General features: G+C 33.6%; 10 protein-coding genes across 10 annotated transcripts; 4 read left to right on the top strand and 6 right to left on the bottom strand.

Moving 5' to 3' along the window:
• Positions 1-52: 52 nt before the first annotated feature.
• ANY1 (Any1p) lies at positions 53-1,411 on the bottom strand (the record flags this gene model as incomplete). Its single annotated transcript, XM_020190433.1, has 2 exons — positions 53-760; positions 974-1,411. 2 exons carry the CDS (start codon positions 1,409-1,411, stop codon positions 53-55), a joined length of 1,146 nt encoding a protein of 381 aa, XP_020048287.1.
• A 383-nt stretch (positions 1,412-1,794) lies between these two features.
• On the bottom strand, positions 1,795-3,909 carry UBA2 (E1 ubiquitin-activating protein UBA2; the record flags this gene model as incomplete). Its single annotated transcript, XM_020190424.1, has 2 exons — positions 1,795-3,179; positions 3,291-3,909. The coding sequence occupies 2 exons, from the start codon at positions 3,907-3,909 to the stop codon at positions 1,795-1,797; spliced, it is 2,004 nt and encodes a 667-aa protein (XP_020048286.1).
• A 274-nt stretch (positions 3,910-4,183) lies between these two features.
• ASCRUDRAFT_75219 (uncharacterized protein) lies at positions 4,184-5,827 on the top strand. The gene has a single exon (XM_020192974.1). The coding sequence runs from the start codon at positions 4,484-4,486 to the stop codon at positions 5,345-5,347; it is 864 nt and encodes a 287-aa protein (XP_020048285.1). The 5' UTR covers positions 4,184-4,483; the 3' UTR covers positions 5,348-5,827.
• Positions 5,828-5,990: 163 nt separating this feature from the next.
• Positions 5,991-8,009, top strand: CCT2 (chaperonin-containing T-complex subunit CCT2). The gene is made up of 2 exons (XM_020189158.1): positions 5,991-6,031; positions 6,137-8,009. Exons 1-2 carry the CDS (start codon positions 6,029-6,031, stop codon positions 7,724-7,726), a joined length of 1,593 nt encoding a protein of 530 aa, XP_020048284.1. The 5' UTR covers positions 5,991-6,028; the 3' UTR covers positions 7,727-8,009.
• On the bottom strand, positions 7,732-10,122 carry ATP2 (F1F0 ATP synthase subunit beta). The gene is made up of 2 exons (XM_020192973.1): positions 9,870-10,122; positions 7,732-9,455 (listed from the first exon to the last, which is right to left on the bottom strand). Exons 1-2 carry the CDS (start codon positions 9,980-9,982, stop codon positions 8,060-8,062), a joined length of 1,509 nt encoding a protein of 502 aa, XP_020048283.1. The 5' UTR covers positions 9,983-10,122; the 3' UTR covers positions 7,732-8,059.
• A 121-nt stretch (positions 10,123-10,243) lies between these two features.
• On the top strand, positions 10,244-11,502 carry ASCRUDRAFT_12874 (alpha/beta fold hydrolase; the record flags this gene model as incomplete). The annotated part of the gene is made up of 2 exons (XM_020188994.1): positions 10,244-10,264; positions 10,584-11,502. 2 exons carry the CDS (start codon positions 10,244-10,246, stop codon positions 11,343-11,345), a joined length of 783 nt encoding a protein of 260 aa, XP_020048282.1. The 3' UTR covers positions 11,346-11,502.
• Positions 11,503-11,696: 194 nt separating this feature from the next.
• On the bottom strand, positions 11,697-13,626 carry ASCRUDRAFT_75217 (CoA-transferase family III). Its single transcript, XM_020192972.1, has one exon. The coding sequence runs from the start codon at positions 13,415-13,417 to the stop codon at positions 11,729-11,731; it is 1,689 nt and encodes a 562-aa protein (XP_020048281.1). The 5' UTR covers positions 13,418-13,626; the 3' UTR covers positions 11,697-11,728.
• A 589-nt stretch (positions 13,627-14,215) lies between these two features.
• On the top strand, positions 14,216-15,310 carry ASCRUDRAFT_33395 (intradiol ring-cleavage dioxygenase; the record flags this gene model as incomplete). The annotated part of the gene is made up of 1 exon (XM_020190428.1): positions 14,216-15,310. The coding sequence occupies one exon, from the start codon at positions 14,216-14,218 to the stop codon at positions 15,308-15,310; it is 1,095 nt and encodes a 364-aa protein (XP_020048280.1).
• Positions 15,311-15,513: 203 nt separating this feature from the next.
• ASCRUDRAFT_7425 (alpha/beta fold hydrolase) lies at positions 15,514-16,380 on the bottom strand (the record flags this gene model as incomplete). Its single annotated transcript, XM_020192609.1, has 1 exon — positions 15,514-16,380. The coding sequence occupies one exon, from the start codon at positions 16,378-16,380 to the stop codon at positions 15,514-15,516; it is 867 nt and encodes a 288-aa protein (XP_020048279.1).
• Positions 16,381-16,728: 348 nt separating this feature from the next.
• On the bottom strand, positions 16,729-17,457 carry ASCRUDRAFT_33141 (acetate uptake transporter family protein; the record flags this gene model as incomplete). Its single annotated transcript, XM_020190405.1, has 1 exon — positions 16,729-17,457. One exon carries the CDS (start codon positions 17,455-17,457, stop codon positions 16,729-16,731), a length of 729 nt encoding a protein of 242 aa, XP_020048278.1.
• Positions 17,458-17,716: the final 259 nt, after the last annotated feature.

Genomic DNA, 17,716 nt, shown 5'->3' with positions numbered 1-17,716 from the left:
AATTAGTCTAATTAGTTTAATTAGTTTAATTAGCTGATGTTAGCACTAAAGTTTAAGAAAGATTGAGGGAGGGCCTTGGAGTTATTTTCTTCTCGGTTAATTCAAGATTAATCATCTGGATAGTGTTGTTAATATTTGTTGTTAAGGAATTGTTTCTATTTCTATTTCTGTTTCTGTTTCTTAATATCTGGGTGAAGCTTTGATTTTGTATAAAGGAATCATTGTCAGTATTATAAAAGAACTTATAATATATAAATTGAAAACCGATTATTACATCCAAAGTTGTTTGAAAAAAAGCGAAAAAAATGAAAAAGGAATTGATTTTTTTAGTTCCAAATAAAAGATAGCTGGTTTTAACTAAATCACCACAATACCAACTAAACAACAAAATGGATTTAAATCCCTTGACTGATTTCAATCTATTTAATAGTAATATCTGAGGCAAAGGCAATAAACTTTCAATTAATAAGTTGGTTATTCCAATGAAATTTGAATAAAAAATTGAATCTTTAAATAAAAAAGTGGAAAATGAAATTATAATCGTAAACTGAATAATAAATAGCCAGTATTTATATTCTGCTTCCCATTGCCAAAATTGAAAGGATCTCTTATAATACGGATCAAAAAAATTGATAAAATTTTGAAAAATTATAATTAAACATAAATAACTAAACTCAAATGATTTCTTAAAAAAATTAATTATCATTGGCAAATAATTTAAAAATTCATTTGAATCGTTAGAGTTAGTGTAAAGATATTTCTCTGGTGTTAAATCAAGATTAATATCATCAATATTAATACTGTGAATATTATTATTGTTGTTATTATTGCTATTATTATTATTATTATTATTATTATTATTGTTGTTGTTGTTGTTGTTGTTATGACCATCATTATTATTATTGGATATATTAACATTAAATAAATCATTTTGTGTTGTTTCTAAGAAAAACTGACTAAATAATATCTTTACTTGATGATAAATTGAGTTGTGATTGTGCAAAGTTATTATTTTTACATCTTTATTTAATTTGTAGTATAAACTTACATACAACAAAATACATTGGATGAATATCATGGAGCATGATTGCCTCAATAGCGTAATCTCAAAGGATTCAATAAAATAATAATTTATTCTCAAAATACTCGCGACTAGCATCGTGCAACAAATATCTATCGAGAAGCCTATTGAAGAGTCCTGTTTTATTATGCTCAATATAGTTGAACCATAGGAAAAAATGGGTGTGAAAGCCATTATGTTATTAACAATGGCTTGAAATGTAAGCCATTCTGGAATCATGTAGTAATACAAAGGCAACGAGCTGAAAGCACTCTTTGGAGCAACTGGATCTTGAACTGGAATAGGATTGGTTTGATCTGGTGGTTGTGGAATATCTAATTCATTCTTCATATTATCTTGTAAGTGGCAGCGGAGGCAGAAAGAGGCAAACACAAAAGAGAGCAAGGAGAAAACTGAAGTCTATTGCTGGATAAGATAGAAGAAGCAGAACAAGAAGCAGAACCTGAAGAAGAAGCAGGTTTTTTGTAACACCACGCAGCATTTCGTTCACTTCCTGAGAATTTCTGCTTCTTCTTCCGGAAAGACAGGCTTTGGCAGAAGTTTCGACTGGGCCACCATCCGGGATCTAATGCCGGCACATGCACACGCACATAAAGCCCCCTTTGGCTGGAACGTTCTAGCCTCGATTCGTTTTTCATTCACTACGGAGAGATATAAGGCGAAACAATAGCAAAATACTGGCAGATATATTGGGGAGCATGCTGCTTAGGTGTCTAGTCGTCTAGGCTGAGATCGATTTTGATCTTCTTGGTCTGGTGGTCGAGCTCGTGGTCTTCGATCTTTCTCTTCTCGTTCATTGCAGAGATATCTTCTTGCAGCATTGTGTTGTTGAGCTGACTGCTGTCCGGTTCGTCCCCATCGTCCAAGATGGTGATGAAGTCGTCTGTGTCTTCGAGAATATCCTCATCTTGTTTTTTGTTTTCATCGTCATCTTCATCATCAAAGGTGATTGGCTCATTAGGGTTTGTATCTGGTTCTACCTTAGGTTTTTTCTTTTTGGGTTTTTCTGGAACATTATCAATTTTTGGTATATAGATATCATTGGAAAGAGTTTTATCTTCTAGAATGTATAGTTCGATTTCAGTTTTAATGTCATCGTCATCCTTTATAGTCAAGATTTGATTTTCTTTAAAACCCAATGATTTTAACGAGCGGTCTAGATTATCATCAAATTCAATATCGTATATTAATCTGTTTTTACCGATGACTATTGATATTTCTGGCTTGTTATTATCTTGATCATCTTCGTTAGTTGAATCTTTAAAATGTTTTTTATAGTTGATATTGTTTAATATTTTTTTTAATAATACTCTCAAGGTTAATTTTTCATTGTCTATATCTTTAATTTTTAATAATTCTCGAAGAACGGTGCATGAAGCACAAGTTTTTGAGCCAGGAAATAATTGAGATGGATTGGTCATACTTTTTGATTCAATTGACGTAAAGACAATTTTAGATTCTAAATAATGTTGTAGAACGTTAAAGTTATTTAAAGATTGCAATGCAGAAAAACCTGCCATCATTGCATTAGTTGTAGCAATAGCAGGGATGATGTTTCCTGCAATTTGTTTTATATCAAATTTAGATTTAACTGGGATGTCAAAAATAATTGAGCGAATATTAGCCGATGATGCAGCAAAATTTAATGTGTCCTCATCATCTTTATCAAAATCAATTATAAAGCTTCTAGGGTTGTTTGAATTTAATATTCTTTTTCTTAGATTGATTAATGAGTAGATTAGCACAATTAAGTTTTCGTTTAAAGACCACAATTTTTGAAAATTTGATAAAATCTCATCAATATTTGATTGTTTTAATAATACTCTTTTCCGGTCATTCTCAAGCAATTTAACTAATGAAATATCTAGAGGAATTGGTCTCTTTCTTGTTTTCCATAAATCATCAATTTTTAACAATTTATTAATATCGTCAATAAAGATCTTTTTAATTATATTGAGAGCAAATTCAAGTGAAGAATTACTATCAAATATTGAGTTTCTTAGGTTAATCAATTCATTTTGCTCGTTAATTAGGGTATTAATTTCTTCTTTATTATCCGAGCCTAAAGTTTTGACATCATTATTAGCTGAAACATTTACTGAATTTATATTATTATTGTTATTATTATTATTATTATTATTCTGGCTATTCTGATTTGGATCATTTTGATCATTTTGGTTGATGTGATCGTTGTGGTGATCATCTTCACTTTCTCCAAATAATTGTGCAAATAAGAAATTTTTAGCCCAATGAATACAGTGAACCGGTTGTGAGGGAGTTGATCTGATTGTACAAACGGGAAATGATTTGGGAGTTTCTTTTATTGTACAATCGTAACATTCGGATTCATAGGGAAAAATGGGGACGACTTGACCAAAAAAGCCAGTTGTCCCACTTTCAATGAATGGTTTCTTTAAAAAGAGACAGATCCTGTTGATAAAAGATCTGGCATCTTTATTATCCAAAGCATTGAAAATCAAATGGAATTGATCAAACCAAGCTAGATTGAAAGTGTCGGAATCCATTATGCTGGCCATGTAGGGAACCAACTTTGTGTGGTCGTATTTGAATTTGTTGACAGCCTTGATGGCAGTGAATGCCTTTGATTTCTTGATGTCTTTTTTTCTAAACAAGAATTGACGGTTTAGATTGGATAGATCAATTGTGTCCAAGTCGACAATGTGGATCTCTCCAAAACCCATCAAGATGAGGTCCTTCAACAATTCGCAGCCAATTCCCCCGGCACCCACCAATAGAACCTTTGCATACTTGATCTGTTCGTACTTCTCGGCACCAATTATCTGTTGAATGTAGCTGTCGCGAGCCATTGCTATTTCTTTGAACAGAACAAGACTCAGCTGGTGGCCAATACTCTTCAGTTCTTTCTTTCTACAGTGCTCAAACTGAGTTGGGTTTGAAGCATCCAAAACATTTCGTTACCCGGCAATAATAAAGCCCTGATAATCGGAAGCCCTGATGGTTTTAGAAGCCCTATTCTGTTTTTAAAGCCCTGACATGCTCTGATTGGCAGCGGGATCCAGCCTGTGTTTAAGGCATTTCATTTTGGCCAAGTTTACAAATCCCAGCTTGAGCCCAACATTGGCTCGTTGCTCACCATTTCTTGTTATTCTTCCAAAAGTTTCTTGAGGTTTGCAGATAATCTTGGTGATTGCTGGTTTTCTGATGCAAGTCTCTTCCAATGCTTATTTTCCTGCGTGGAATATTCACACTCTCAATGTTTCCAATCCGCATATTATTGAACCCCTACCTGATCTTCATGATCTCGGATTCTATAAATACCTGCTGAAGTAATGGCCTTTTCCTTTCTTTTGGCTTGGTTTGCTTCTATTGGTATTGCAAAACTGCCAAACTCTTTTTTGTTTGCGATATAGATGTTTGACAATGAATTTCTATTCAGGTATTTTATTCTGGCTCGTTCTTCATCTTACGGTAGTTTTATCCTCTTTGGTTCCAAGAGGATATACTAATTCTACAAATGTTTCTGTCTCTGAAGACAATTGTGGTGTTGTCTCGGCTTATTCTAATTCTTTGATTACCAATGTTACCAGCTATGGATGCTCAAACTATCACTCAAATCTAACGGATCAGCTACTTACTGCATCAACGCTGTTTAACGACTTTAATGCGCCAAATTATCATTCAAACTCTTTAAACATTGTCACCAATGCGAAATCCTTTGATATACTATACACGCTACAAATATTTTTCAATCCGAGCACTCAGTTCTATATCATTGAAAACACCTTTTATCAGGAAAATAATACAGACAATTTTTTATATTTATCTTATGATTACGTCGACAATGTCAAAATACTATGTCATGTATTTCAAGAGACTTTCTTCTATCTAAAGGCTTCATTAAACCAAATACTAGCTACTGATGCCAATGGGAAAACCTATAGTTCTGTTATTTATGTCCCCGATTGCCTCAACCATTCCTTTTGTACAATAAATCCAAATAACTTTGATCTCGATAACCTATATTGCATAAGTTATGCAAAAGATTTCAGCTGCAGCAATCTCGTTGCCAATTTTAATAATCAATCAAATTACTGCTCAAAGTCATTTACCAATGGCTTGAACGAAGATGAACGATCTTCTTGTGGTTTGGCCACTGATTCAAATCTCATATCTACTTACTCCTACGAAAGTTCCTCAAGCAGTTTATTTTCAATTTTAAAATTCACAAAAATCAAGGTGATATCGTTACTATCATTAATGTTTTCAATTCTTGAATTCTCTTAAAGACAAATTCCAAAAAAAGAAAAATGAACCCAGCAGACTTCTGAATACACCTGCAGAACGGTTTTTTCCTTGGTTTTTTCCTCGGTTTTTTCACTGGTTTACGGATTTTCACGAATTTTCACGGATTTTTGGAAAATTCACTTTGACGTTAATTGCACTAAAGTTTTTGCTGTGATATTTTCTGGTACTTTTTGGCAATTTCGGTATCTTTTTCTCTAAAGTTACCAGTTTTCCAATGCCATGTCTACTAACATATACTTTGGTTGGTGTTTTTGGTTTCCTGCAATAATAGTCACTCATAAATGGAATAAATATCAAGAAATTAAGCATATCGAAAAGTTGAGCATATCAATTTCCTTTTTTTTTTCTTTTTTTTTTTTTTCTTTTTATGGTCTTGATCACATATTTATAAATAAAATTTATATATTTCTTGCTGATGATAATCTAATCCGGCAAATTTTATAAAATATTAATAAAATGTAATAGTCCAAATTCTAGAAATTGAATTTGTTGTATACCTTTTTCTTCTACTTTTTAGAGCCCTGAATTTAGGGCTCTAAGCTCCAGCTCACATGTCACATTTTTTATTTTCATCACAATAAAAGAGGTGAAAAGTTTCAATATCTTCACCACAAGATAACTGCTTCTGTCAATCTAATCAGATAATAATCTGCTCTCAACATGGTATGTTTCTTTTAACTAGCAATTCCTCTTCAATGGCTTAGTTTGATGTATTTCACCTTCGCTGATACTAATCATCTTTATTACTTTTTTTTCTTTTCTTGCCAGTCTGTTAATATTTTTGGAGATCAAGCGACTGAAGAAAGAGCTGAAAATGCTCGTTTATCTGCTTTCATAGGCGCCATCGCTGTTGGTGACTTGGTTAAATCAACTCTAGGTCCTAAGGGTATGGATAAATTGTTGCAGTCTGCTAGCTCAGACTCCTCAATGGTCACCAACGATGGTGCCACTATCCTTAAGGCAATCCCATTAGATAATCCGGCTGCAAAAGTTTTAGTCAATTTAGCAAAAGTTCAAGATGACCAGGTTGGTGATGGTACCACCTCTGTCACTGTATTGGCATCTGAATTGTTACGAGAGGCTGAACAGTTGATCAATAAAAAGATTCATCCTCAAACTGTTATCGAAGGCTATAGAATCGCTTCAAAGGCTGCATTGAAAGCTTTACTCGAGGCCTCCGTCGACAATAAATCAAATTTTGACACTTTTAAACAAGACTTGATTAATATCGCAAAGACAACTTTATCCTCAAAAATCTTGGCTCAAGATAAAGATTATTTTGCCAACTTGGCTGTGGATTCTATTCTAAGATTAAAAGGTTCAACTAATTTAGACCAAATTCAAATTCTAAAAATTGTTGGTGGTAAACTAAATGATTCCTATTTGGATGAAGGTTTTATTTTAAATAAAAAATTTGGTGTTAATCAACCCAAAAAAATTACAAATTGTAAAATATTAATTGCCAATACCTCAATGGATACCGATAAAGTTAAAATTTTTGGTGCAAAATTTAAGGTATCTTCAACTTCCAAACTAGCTGCTTTAGAAAAAGCAGAAAAGACCAAAATGCATAATAAAGTTTTAAAAATTCAAAAAAATTTTAAAGATATTAACTGTTTCATCAATAGACAATTAATCTATGATTATCCCGAACAATTATTCACTGACTTTGGAATAAATTCAATAGAGCATGCTGACTTTGAAGGTGTTGAAAGATTGGCCTTTGTCACAGGAGGTGAAGTTGCTTCAACTTTTGATAAACCAGAACTAGTCAAAGTGGGTTATTGTGACACAATCGAAGAAGTCCTTATTGGTGAAGAGTCATATGTGAAATTCTCTGGAGTTCAAAAAGGTGAAGCTTGTACAATTATCCTTAGAGGTGCAACCCAGTATGTTCTTGATGAAGCTGAAAGATCCTTACACGATGCTTTGTCTGTGCTTTCTCAAACAACTCAAGAAACCAGAACTGTTTTAGGAGGTGGCTGTTCGGAAATGATAATGTCAAAAGCCGTTGATACTGCTGCTCAAAAAGAAGATGGCAAAAAGGCTTTGGCTGTTGAAGCATTTGCAAGAGGTTTAAGACAATTGCCAACCATATTAGCTGACAATGCTGGTTTTGATTCAAGTGAATTGGTAGCAAAATTAAGAAGCTCAATTTACAATGGTTTATATACATCAGGTTTAGATCTTGATCATGGTATTGTCGCTGACATGAGAGAATTGGGAATTGTTGAAAGTTATAAATTGAAATACCATGTTGTTAATTCAGCTACTGAGGCCGCTGAAGTTTTATTAAGAGTCGATAACATTATTCGTGCAAAACCAAGAACTGCTGATAGAAATAGAGGTCCTATTTAACATATTATAACATTAATAATGTATAGTTTATTATAATGATATCGTATTTACATATTTAATATAAGTCGTTAATTAATAATTTCAAGTTGTCCTTTTTTTGATATCTCTCATTTTGTGCTTTCTTTTCTACTTGTTAGTTAATTAGTTAGTTAGTTTCAAGACAAGTTGAATAATTTTATAAATTCATGAGGAACATTATATGGTTTATTTATATATAAAAATATTTAAAAAAAATTAGTGAGCTTTTTATCAAAAGTAATTTTTATTTTTTAAAATTGGAATATGGAATCTAAAACTAACAAAATACATTAAATATCAAGAGACATTGCGAATCTAGTTAGCTTCAGCAGCTAATTTTTCAGCTTTAGCTACAACATCTTCAATACCACCAACCATATAGAAGGCATTTTCTGGTAAGTGATCATATTTACCTTCCAAGACATCTCTGAATGAAGTAACAGTGTCTTTTAATCTAACTAATCTACCTTGGATACCAGTGAAGACTTCGGCAACGGCAAATGGTTGAGATAAGAATCTTTGGATTTTTCTGGCTCTTTCAACAGTTAACTTATCTTGTTCAGACAATTCATCCATACCTAAAATGGCAATGATATCTTGTAAGGATTTGTAAGCTTGTAAAGTTTGTTGGACTTTGGTGGCAACATCATAATGTTCTTGACCGACAACGGAAGCATCTAACAATCTTGATTTAGAATCTAATGGATCGACAGCTGGATAGATACCCAACTCGGAAATACCTCTGGACAAGACAGTAGTAGCATCTAAATGTGCGAAGGTGGTAGCTGGAGCAGGATCGGTTAAATCATCGGCTGGGACATAAACAGCTTGGACAGAAGTAACTGAACCCTTTTTGGTGGTGGTAATACGTTCTTGTAAAAGACCCATATCAGTTGCTAATGTTGGTTGATAACCGACGGCAGATGGAATACGACCCAACAAGGCAGACACTTCGGAACCAGCTTGGGTGAAACGGAAAATGTTGTCGATGAATAACAAGACATCTTGACCTTCTTCATCTCTGAAGAATTCTGCAATGGTTAAACCAGTTAAGGCAACACGAGCTCTGGCACCAGGAGGTTCATTCATTTGACCAAAGACTAATGCGACTTTAGAGTCACCTTCTAAGTTGATAACACCAGTTTCTTTCATTTCACGGTATAAATCATTACCTTCTCTGGTTCTTTCACCGACACCAGTGAAAACAGAAAAACCACCATGGGCTTTAGCAATGTTGTTAATCAATTCTTGGATAAAGACGGTTTTACCGACACCAGCACCACCGAATAAACCAATTTTACCACCTCTGGCGTATGGGGCTAGTAGGTCAACAACCTTGATACCAGTTTCAAGAACTTCGGCAGCGGTTGATTGTTCAACAAAAGCTGGAGGATCAGCATGGATTGGGTTTCTTTGTTTAGTGTTGATTGGTCCTCTTTCATCAATTGGGTCACCAACAACGTTGATGATACGACCTAATGTTTCTCTACCAACTGGGACAGAAATTGGAGCACCAGTGTCCTTAACTTCTTGACCTCTAATTAAACCTTCAGTACCATCCATAGCAATGGTTCTGACAGTGTTTTCACCTAAATGTTGAGAGACTTCTAAGACTAAACGACCCTCGTTTAAGGTAACTTCTAAAGCATTCAAAATAGCTGGTAAAGCACCTTGTTCGAATTGGACATCAACAACGGCACCAATAACAGCTCTATAAGAAATACAATCCAAATAATAATAATAACAAATATATTATTATTATTAATTTTGTCATGTTAGTGCTTGTTCAATGATGTAATAGGGAGAAGTAAAAAATGACAATTGAAAACCAAGATCTTAAAACGATAATTGCAGATCAATGAAAAATATTGACAATTCAAAATAATATATATAATATTTTAGTGGTCAATTAAGGTAGTGCAAATAAAAAGATTTATAAGGATTTAGTTATTTGAAATTTATCTTAAAAATGTGTTTGATCCCTTGATTTCCTGCTAGCTCTAGTAAAAAATTTTTCCCAACATTTTTCACATTTGCCATTATAAAATCAATTGATTTGAAGATCTGGGGAATTGAATTCGTAAATCAGTAAATGATAAAGTGGAAAACAAAGCTAAGTACTTACCTAATTTTACCACTGGAAGCAGCAGAAGCTAAATTTCTGGAGAACAAGAAATTGCTTCTGGCAGCTTTAAAAGCAGCTCTGGTAGAAGCACGATATAAAGTTGGAAGAACCATTTCAATAACTACTATTTCTTTATTGATAGAGAATTTATCCTTGTCTTTATAGATATATTTCTAAAATAAAGATATATAAAGAAGATAAAAAGTTGAAGTAAAGTAAAACAACAGTATAAATAATAATCACTTAATGGAAAATTTCAACCATTGACCAACTGAAAGTGAAGAAGTTTTAGTGGTCAAGTGTCTTGGGAAAATGTGATCAAATATGATTGGACGATAGCAAAACAGACCCATGTTACCCGGGAGCACAGGCATATGCCTGCAGATGATGCAGTGGTCTGCAGGATGGAATCACGTGTACATATATCATAGATTACGTAATAAGGGCTTCCTCGTGGCTGGTCTCAAACTCTTTTTCTTTTCTCTGCTTCTCAGTTTTGGTTTCGATCTGGAGCACAGCAAAATGTTTCTTCTCAGAACCAGTTCCAGCAAATGCTCCTTCCTGAGACTTCCCTGGGGCAGGTCGTTGTATTCCACAAATGTGCTGTCTGCTGTAGATCTTAGTTATGATTTTTTTCGTCCCCGACGGTTTCTCGACAGCTCTACTGGTGTTGCTTCGCTACTTTTGATTCATGGGCTCTTTGGCTCCAAACAGAACTTCAAATCGGTTGGTAAAAAACTAGCTGAGTCTCTAGGCACCTCTGTTTATTCTGTCGACTTGAGAAACCATTCAAAGTCCCCCCATGCTTTTCCCTCGGACTATCTCACATTGTCCAACGACATCTACCATTTTTTGCTCAAGAGAGACTTGCAACATGTCAATGTTATTGGCCATTCCATGGGTGCAAAGGTTGCCATGACTCTTGCTTTGGAGCACCCTGATATGGTTCTGAGTTTTATTGCTGTCGATAATGCTCCAGTCAGAGCTAGGTTGGATTCCTCTTTTTTCCACCACTTGAAGGTAATGCAGAATATAGAAAATAATCTCAAAATACTTAAAAACGACCCCAATTGGTTTAACAAAGTCATGAATGAAATCTCAAAAGAGGAAGAAAATCACTCATTAAAATTGTTTTTGCTATCTAATTATACCAATCAAGCTACTGAGTATTTCAATGATGAATACTGTCATTTTAGAATACCAGTCAATGATCTTGATCAAACGCTTATAGATGCTGGTGATTTTCCAATTGACCATTTTAAAAATGTCAAATATAACAATCCAGCTTTGTTTTTAAAAGCAAAAGACTCTGATTTTATTACTTCTGATTCTATCGATTCAATCGATCAGTTCTTTCCCAATAATGATTTAATAACCTTTGATACCTCCCATTGGCTAATCACAGAAGCTCCGGCTTTATTTCTAAAGACCTCAACAAAGTTTTTTAATGATCTAACGTTGAACAACTTGAATTGAAATTTTACCTTTTTTTTTTTTTATCTCTCTCTCTCATCAAATAAGTTTTCATCCAATTACACACTTGGTAACTCCAACTATATATACTACGATCATTCATTAACTCGATATTCTCAAATTTTATCAATAGAAATTTTATCAATAGACATATTTTTACTCCTATCATTTATAATCAATGATTAATAATCATTTTTTGTATTGATGTTATTTTATTTGTAAATGAAATCCACTTTTTTAAGAGAAGATGGTTTTGTTGAACAAACATTTATATTGCTTTCGTATGTGATATCAAAAAAATATAACATAGAATTTCAAAGTAAAATAATAATGATGGTATATACTAAAGAAAAGAAAAGAAAAGAAAATTCTATATTTTATTGATTCTAATTCATAAACCATTCAGGCTTGTCATACCCATTTGGTCTGGTAGAGGTATTGAATCCATTTCTTGTATTTTTCATTTGAACTACTGGTTTTAAAACTTTGACAGTGCCTTTGAAACCCTCACTGTATGATTTGGTGAAATATTCTGATTGATCTCCCTCTCCATTAAATAAGTCAGGTTTGAATCTTTTCATAGATCGCAAACATGTGGAAGATATTTTGTCTACTGAATCATAGTACCTCAATTTCAAAACATCTTTACTAGATTTGCTCAACACATTTTTCCAGATATCATCTGGATAAAGTCCCTGTTTCATTAATAATAAGTCGTATTGAATCAAGGATGATTTGCACCAATAAGATCCTCCAAACTTTGCTCTCTTATAAACTGCAAGCAAAATTGCAATAGCTACCATACAACCAGTCCCATAATCACTCATTGGAAATGGTGGAACCATTGGCTCATTCAAACCCAAAGATTGGCCCTGGATCCAAGCAATACCACTTGCACAATCTGCGATTTGTTGCCATCCAGCTCTATCTGACCATTCACCTGAAAACCCAAAACAGTTTTCTGATCCATATATGTATCCCTTGTTTCTCTGTCTAGCAAATTCTGTCATTTTGGATGGTCCATATCCCAATTTTTCAATTGCATTTGTTCTATACCCGTCAAGAACAATATCAGCATCTTTTAATAATTCTTCGAACTTAACTCTATCTTCTTTGTTTTTTAAATTCAATTCACAGGTATGTTTACCAAAATTACAATCAATTTGGAAAAAGGGGACATCTGGTAAAGTAGGTGAGGTGACTTTTATCACTTCAGCTCCATACTCAGCTAAGATACGGCCAATGGTTGGACCTGCTATGATACGACATAACTCCAAAACTTTTAGTCCTTTCAAAATTTGAGGTTTTTGTGCAGAATCTCCAGATAATGAAGCAAATTCAACAGGTGGCGTATCGGTTTCTAGAGCTTCTATTTCCCAAAAAGGTTTTGATGAAATGGTTTTTCCATGAGGAGTTTGAAGAAAATCTTCAGATTTCATAGCTTCAACACCAGCTTGTCTATATTTCAAGGTTTGTTCTTCTAGCTCATCTACTGAAAAATTATGCACAGCACCTTGGAGAACATTGACAATTTCATTATAATCTGTTAATTTTGGATTATAGGGTGGTAATCCAATTAATTTTAATTGGGTTGATGCCTCAAGAGAGCCATGTATATGGTAATATCTTCCTTTATCTTTTGTTTCATATAAATTAGCAGACATTCTTCTGTATGTTATCGATTGTGCTTGATTTAAATCTGTTGGTTTCAAATATTTAATAACGTCCTTGTCTAATTTGCCTAGACCATCGACAGATGATAAATAAGTCAGAAATAAAAACATCAACGCATGTTGCAAATCAATGCTGCCTGAATCTGACGAATCATTATTAAAACGTAGATTTGAAATTGCAATGGCAGCAAGTGCTTCAAGACCCTTCAAAGCAGCTGCTGTTTCACATTCCTTCAATCGACAGGGAAGAATAATTTCGCTGGTCTGATCATTAGTAAATTGGATTTTATCAACGTTGTCTTTAATTTCTCGAGGAATATCTAACAAAGGATCCTCAACTAAAGCCTTGAATATTCTAATTGTTTCATTTGTTTGGTTGTATGGACTGGAAGATTGAGTCATGATGGCGATGAATTTGCAGTTGATTCAAAATACCAGCGAGGATAAGAGTTATTGCAATACACTACTTTTGCTAGATTAATAAATAAAAAAACAAGCACCCAGAAGACAAGAAAATCATCGCAAAGTCGATGGAGAAAAGGAATATATTAATACGTTTTCCCAGGCCTAGGAAATAGTTTTGAGGCCAAAATGAGGCATTTGTACTTGCGATGAGCTACAATCACCACTGATTATCCGAGAAAGCAGGGTCATTTCCGATGCAGAGCAAAAGATGATCCAAAGCTATTTCCGGCGTTTTCGAGAAAGGAAGAGTTTGAGTTCCGCGTTTTAGCTGCAGAAAGCTGCAATGTTGGATAGCGGGGTACGTCCAGTCTCGACCATGTTTGTGGCCTCTGGGCTACTTCCGACGGTCTGACCTATCTCCGTCAGAGTGATATCGCTGATCGTTTGATTTTTCAGCTACGTAGTGGGCATGTAAATGTTGTTCTTTCTTGATATTCGAGCTTGATATATACGCTTTTCCTGGATATATTGTCAGAGCGATGCACAAGCAGCACCTTCCACTTGGATATTGAAAATAACTTTAATATTTCAACCCCCATCTCAAAAGAAACTTTTGTTTTTACTGAACATCAAAGTAAATAAAGTCTTATATAAAGGCATCTTGAAAGTACCCAAGACCAGTGTCTCGATCTGTTGATTAAAAAATATCTACAACATAGGCTCACCCTAGTATTCCATCCTGCCCACTTATCCCAGATACTGCTGTTTACTATCTACCACTCACTATATATTATCATGTCTCAAGAATTTACTGACTTTGTCATCTCTTCAATGGGACCCAAAACAACTCCAAGAGCACGTTGTGTTATTGGCTCGTTGATACAACATATCCATGACTTTACAAGAGAAAATTACGTAACTGTCGATGAATGGTTATATGGTGTTGAGTTCATCAATAAAATAGGTCATATGTCTGATGAAAGAAGAAATGAAGGTATTTTGGTATCTGATGTTTTAGGTCTTGAGACTTTGGTCGATATTCAAACCCACAAATTGGACCACATTAAGAAAACTTCATCTGCTATTATTGGCCCATTTTACAGACCAAATTCTCCAATTTACAGAAATGGTGAATCTATTATTCAAAAGGAAGTCGGTGGTGTAAAAGCTTTTGTTCATGGTAGAATCACTGATCCTGAAGGTAAGCCGTTACCAGGTGCCAAAGTTGAAGTCTGGCACTGTGCTCCAAATGGTTTGTATGAACAACAAGACGATGAGCAGCCAGATTATAATCTAAGAGGTACATTTATTGCAGATGAGCAAGGTTATTACTCATACACCTGTTTAAGACCTACTTCTTATCCTATCCCTTATGATGGTCCAGCTGGTGATTTGTTACAATTTATGGATAGACATCCCAACAGACCAAGTCATATTCACTGGAGGGTTTCATACCCAGAATATCATGACTTGATAACTCAAATTTACGATTCTGAGTGTCCTTATACCAAAGATGATTCTGTTTTTGCTGTTAAAGATGATTGCATTGTAAACTTCACTCCAATCGACAAGATTGATATTTCAACTACAAATAATCATGTCAAATCTCTCCAAGAATTGAAAGCCAGAGACATTGAAGTCGAGTTGCACTATAACATTTCCTTGCCTTTAGAAAAAGATATGGTAGATGATAGAAAGAAGGTTGAAGCTAAACAACTTGAACTTGAAAAGGCTTATTTTGAGAAATATGCAAATTTTGCTAGAGATCTTGATATTTCAAAACTCTCCATAAATGAAAAACCCTCAACTGATGAAAAGCCTTCAGTTAACGAAAAACTTTCAACTGAACATGTTGAAAATGTTCAACATGTTCAACATGAGATTTTATAAATAAGAAACAAATTCCTATATAATTTATGACTCAATAACTAAATTTTACATGTTTTACGATATTACTTTTTTATAATTTTTCATATTATTACTTTCAATAGTTAATTTAATTTAATTTAATTTAATTTTATTTTAATTTTAATTTTTTCAATCTTTGTACTAATTTTGATTTTTGTTAATTACAACTATTACATAAATACTATTTAAAAATCATTGGGGACAAAATCAGAAATTAATTTGTATACTTTCTCATCACTTTCAACAGCAGCCCAATGACCAACACCCTCTAATTGCTTAACACTAATCGTTTCAGATCCTAAATTTTGAGCAATAACTTCAACGCAACCACTCCAAGGAGCAGTCAAATCTTCTTTTCCTGCAATTATTAAAGTTGGTGTTTTGATTTGCTTATAATAATTGATGTATTGTGTAGTCAATGTGGCTGCATGAGAAATAATTTTGCAATTTAAAATGTAACCTTTAATAGTTTGTCTTGAAACCAAATCTCTAATAAAGGCTTTAACAATATCCAGACAATTTGAACCAACAGCATTTTCTGCAACACCATTAGCAATGGACGAAATGTCGTTTGTTTTTAACAAAGTGTTGATTCTCGAATCAAAAATCTCTTTCAATTTTGGCGTTGGATGAACAGGATTAACAAGAATATTGCCAACAATATCAAGGTTTGGAGTGGTTGCAGTTATATAATTGACAGACATACCACCCATTGAGTGACCAGCCAATATAACTTTTTTTATTTTCAAATGCAGAAGTAAATCAACTACATCTTGTTTGATACTTTCGACTGTTAAATCTTGTGAAATGTTTTCAAAATCAAGATTACTGGAGGATGAAGAAGCACCAAAGTTGTCAAATATAATACAAGAATGGTTGTTCTGATGGGATAGTTTTTTGGCAATTGAATAATAAAAATTTTGAGACGAACCTAATCCATGAATGAATAGAATTGCTGAAGAAGAATTTGCATTCTTGAAAAACGTATAATTGATACAATGGTTTAAAGAGGTCTTTAATAAGGCTGTAGTTATGTCAGTTAGAGAACCCATCCTGATAAAACTAATAATTTCCTAATCTCTAGTTTTTAATTTCTAATTTCCGATTAATCTCTCTATCAGAATACATTTATGGGTTGAAATTGTGTTTGCTTTATATCTGGAATATGAGGAGCAATTTTATTAATGTAGGCTATATCCGCTTTTTTATCTGCAAGTTTAAAGTTCTGCTCAAATAATTTAAAAAAATATTATAAATTACAAATTGCTCAAAAAAATATATGGAATAAACATATCAAAGTATTAAAACGTTATAAACATCAAAATTAAATTAAATTAAATTAAATAACAAAAATCATGGAGTAATTCTTTTTATAAAGAGGATGCAGGTCAACTGCTGTACTAAATAGTTGGAGCATGGGGCATTGGAATTGGTTTAAAGTGAAAGTAAGTATTTTGATCATTTGCAATACCAGAATACATGTTATACCACCCAATGCAAGAAGCAATTATTCCCAAATATCCACCAGCTTTAGTGACATTAACATTTCCTGTAAAGGTACCAATTGTCAACATTAAAACAAAGAGGTTGATAAAGACAAACAACAAAAAGAAACCCCAATCAGCTTTTAAAGTGCATAATAACAAAAGAAAAGAGAAAATCATCCATCCAGTCAAAAAAAAGCCCATTGCGTTATTAAATTCTTCCTCTGTTTCGTAGCTTGATCTGATTCCAAACGAATCTGTGAGAATTGGAGCATAACTTAACCAAAAGCCTGCGTAGCCGGCCAAAACAACACCAGCAAAGGTGTTTTCCAAAAACAAAGCAATAACACCGGCAATTAACTCAATAACACCACCAAAGAAAAACGATGCACCAATGACAATATTAACATTTGTAACACCTCTCACTTGAGCATTCACTAAAGAAATAAATAAAACACAGAACGAGAAAGTTGCCAATCCTAATGGGACAGGGTTGGCAATCCTGTTTTGAGATTTATGAGAAATACCAGGATTTAGAAACCCCCCAAATGCGTTCATCAACTCTTCTCTATGAAATGATTGTTCACCTAAATGAATAATATCACCATTATAGGAAGTTGTTATCTTTGATAGTGGTTTAGACATATTATTGTCCGTAGTTGGATAATAATTTTTTGGACCATCTTCACTTGAGACAGACTTTTCAAGATCAGGAGAAAAATGGTTGCTGTTTGACATTTCTTCTAAATGGGAAACTGATAACTCAGAGGTTTTTTTAACTGGGGTTGGCATAAATAATAATTACAGAAGAAAACCTGTATAAAAATATGAATAAGAATAAGTAGTATTCGATATAGGGTTAAAAAATTATATTAATCAGCATTAGTAATTAAATTTTTTAAGA

Source organism: Ascoidea rubescens (assembly GCF_001661345.1).
Source record: "Ascoidea rubescens DSM 1968 unplaced genomic scaffold ASCRUscaffold_4, whole genome shotgun sequence".
Taxonomy (NCBI): domain Eukaryota; kingdom Fungi; phylum Ascomycota; class Saccharomycetes; order Ascoideales; family Ascoideaceae; genus Ascoidea; species Ascoidea rubescens.
Note: the sequence above shows the minus strand (reverse complement) of the source record. Positions and strands in the feature narration are given on the sequence as shown.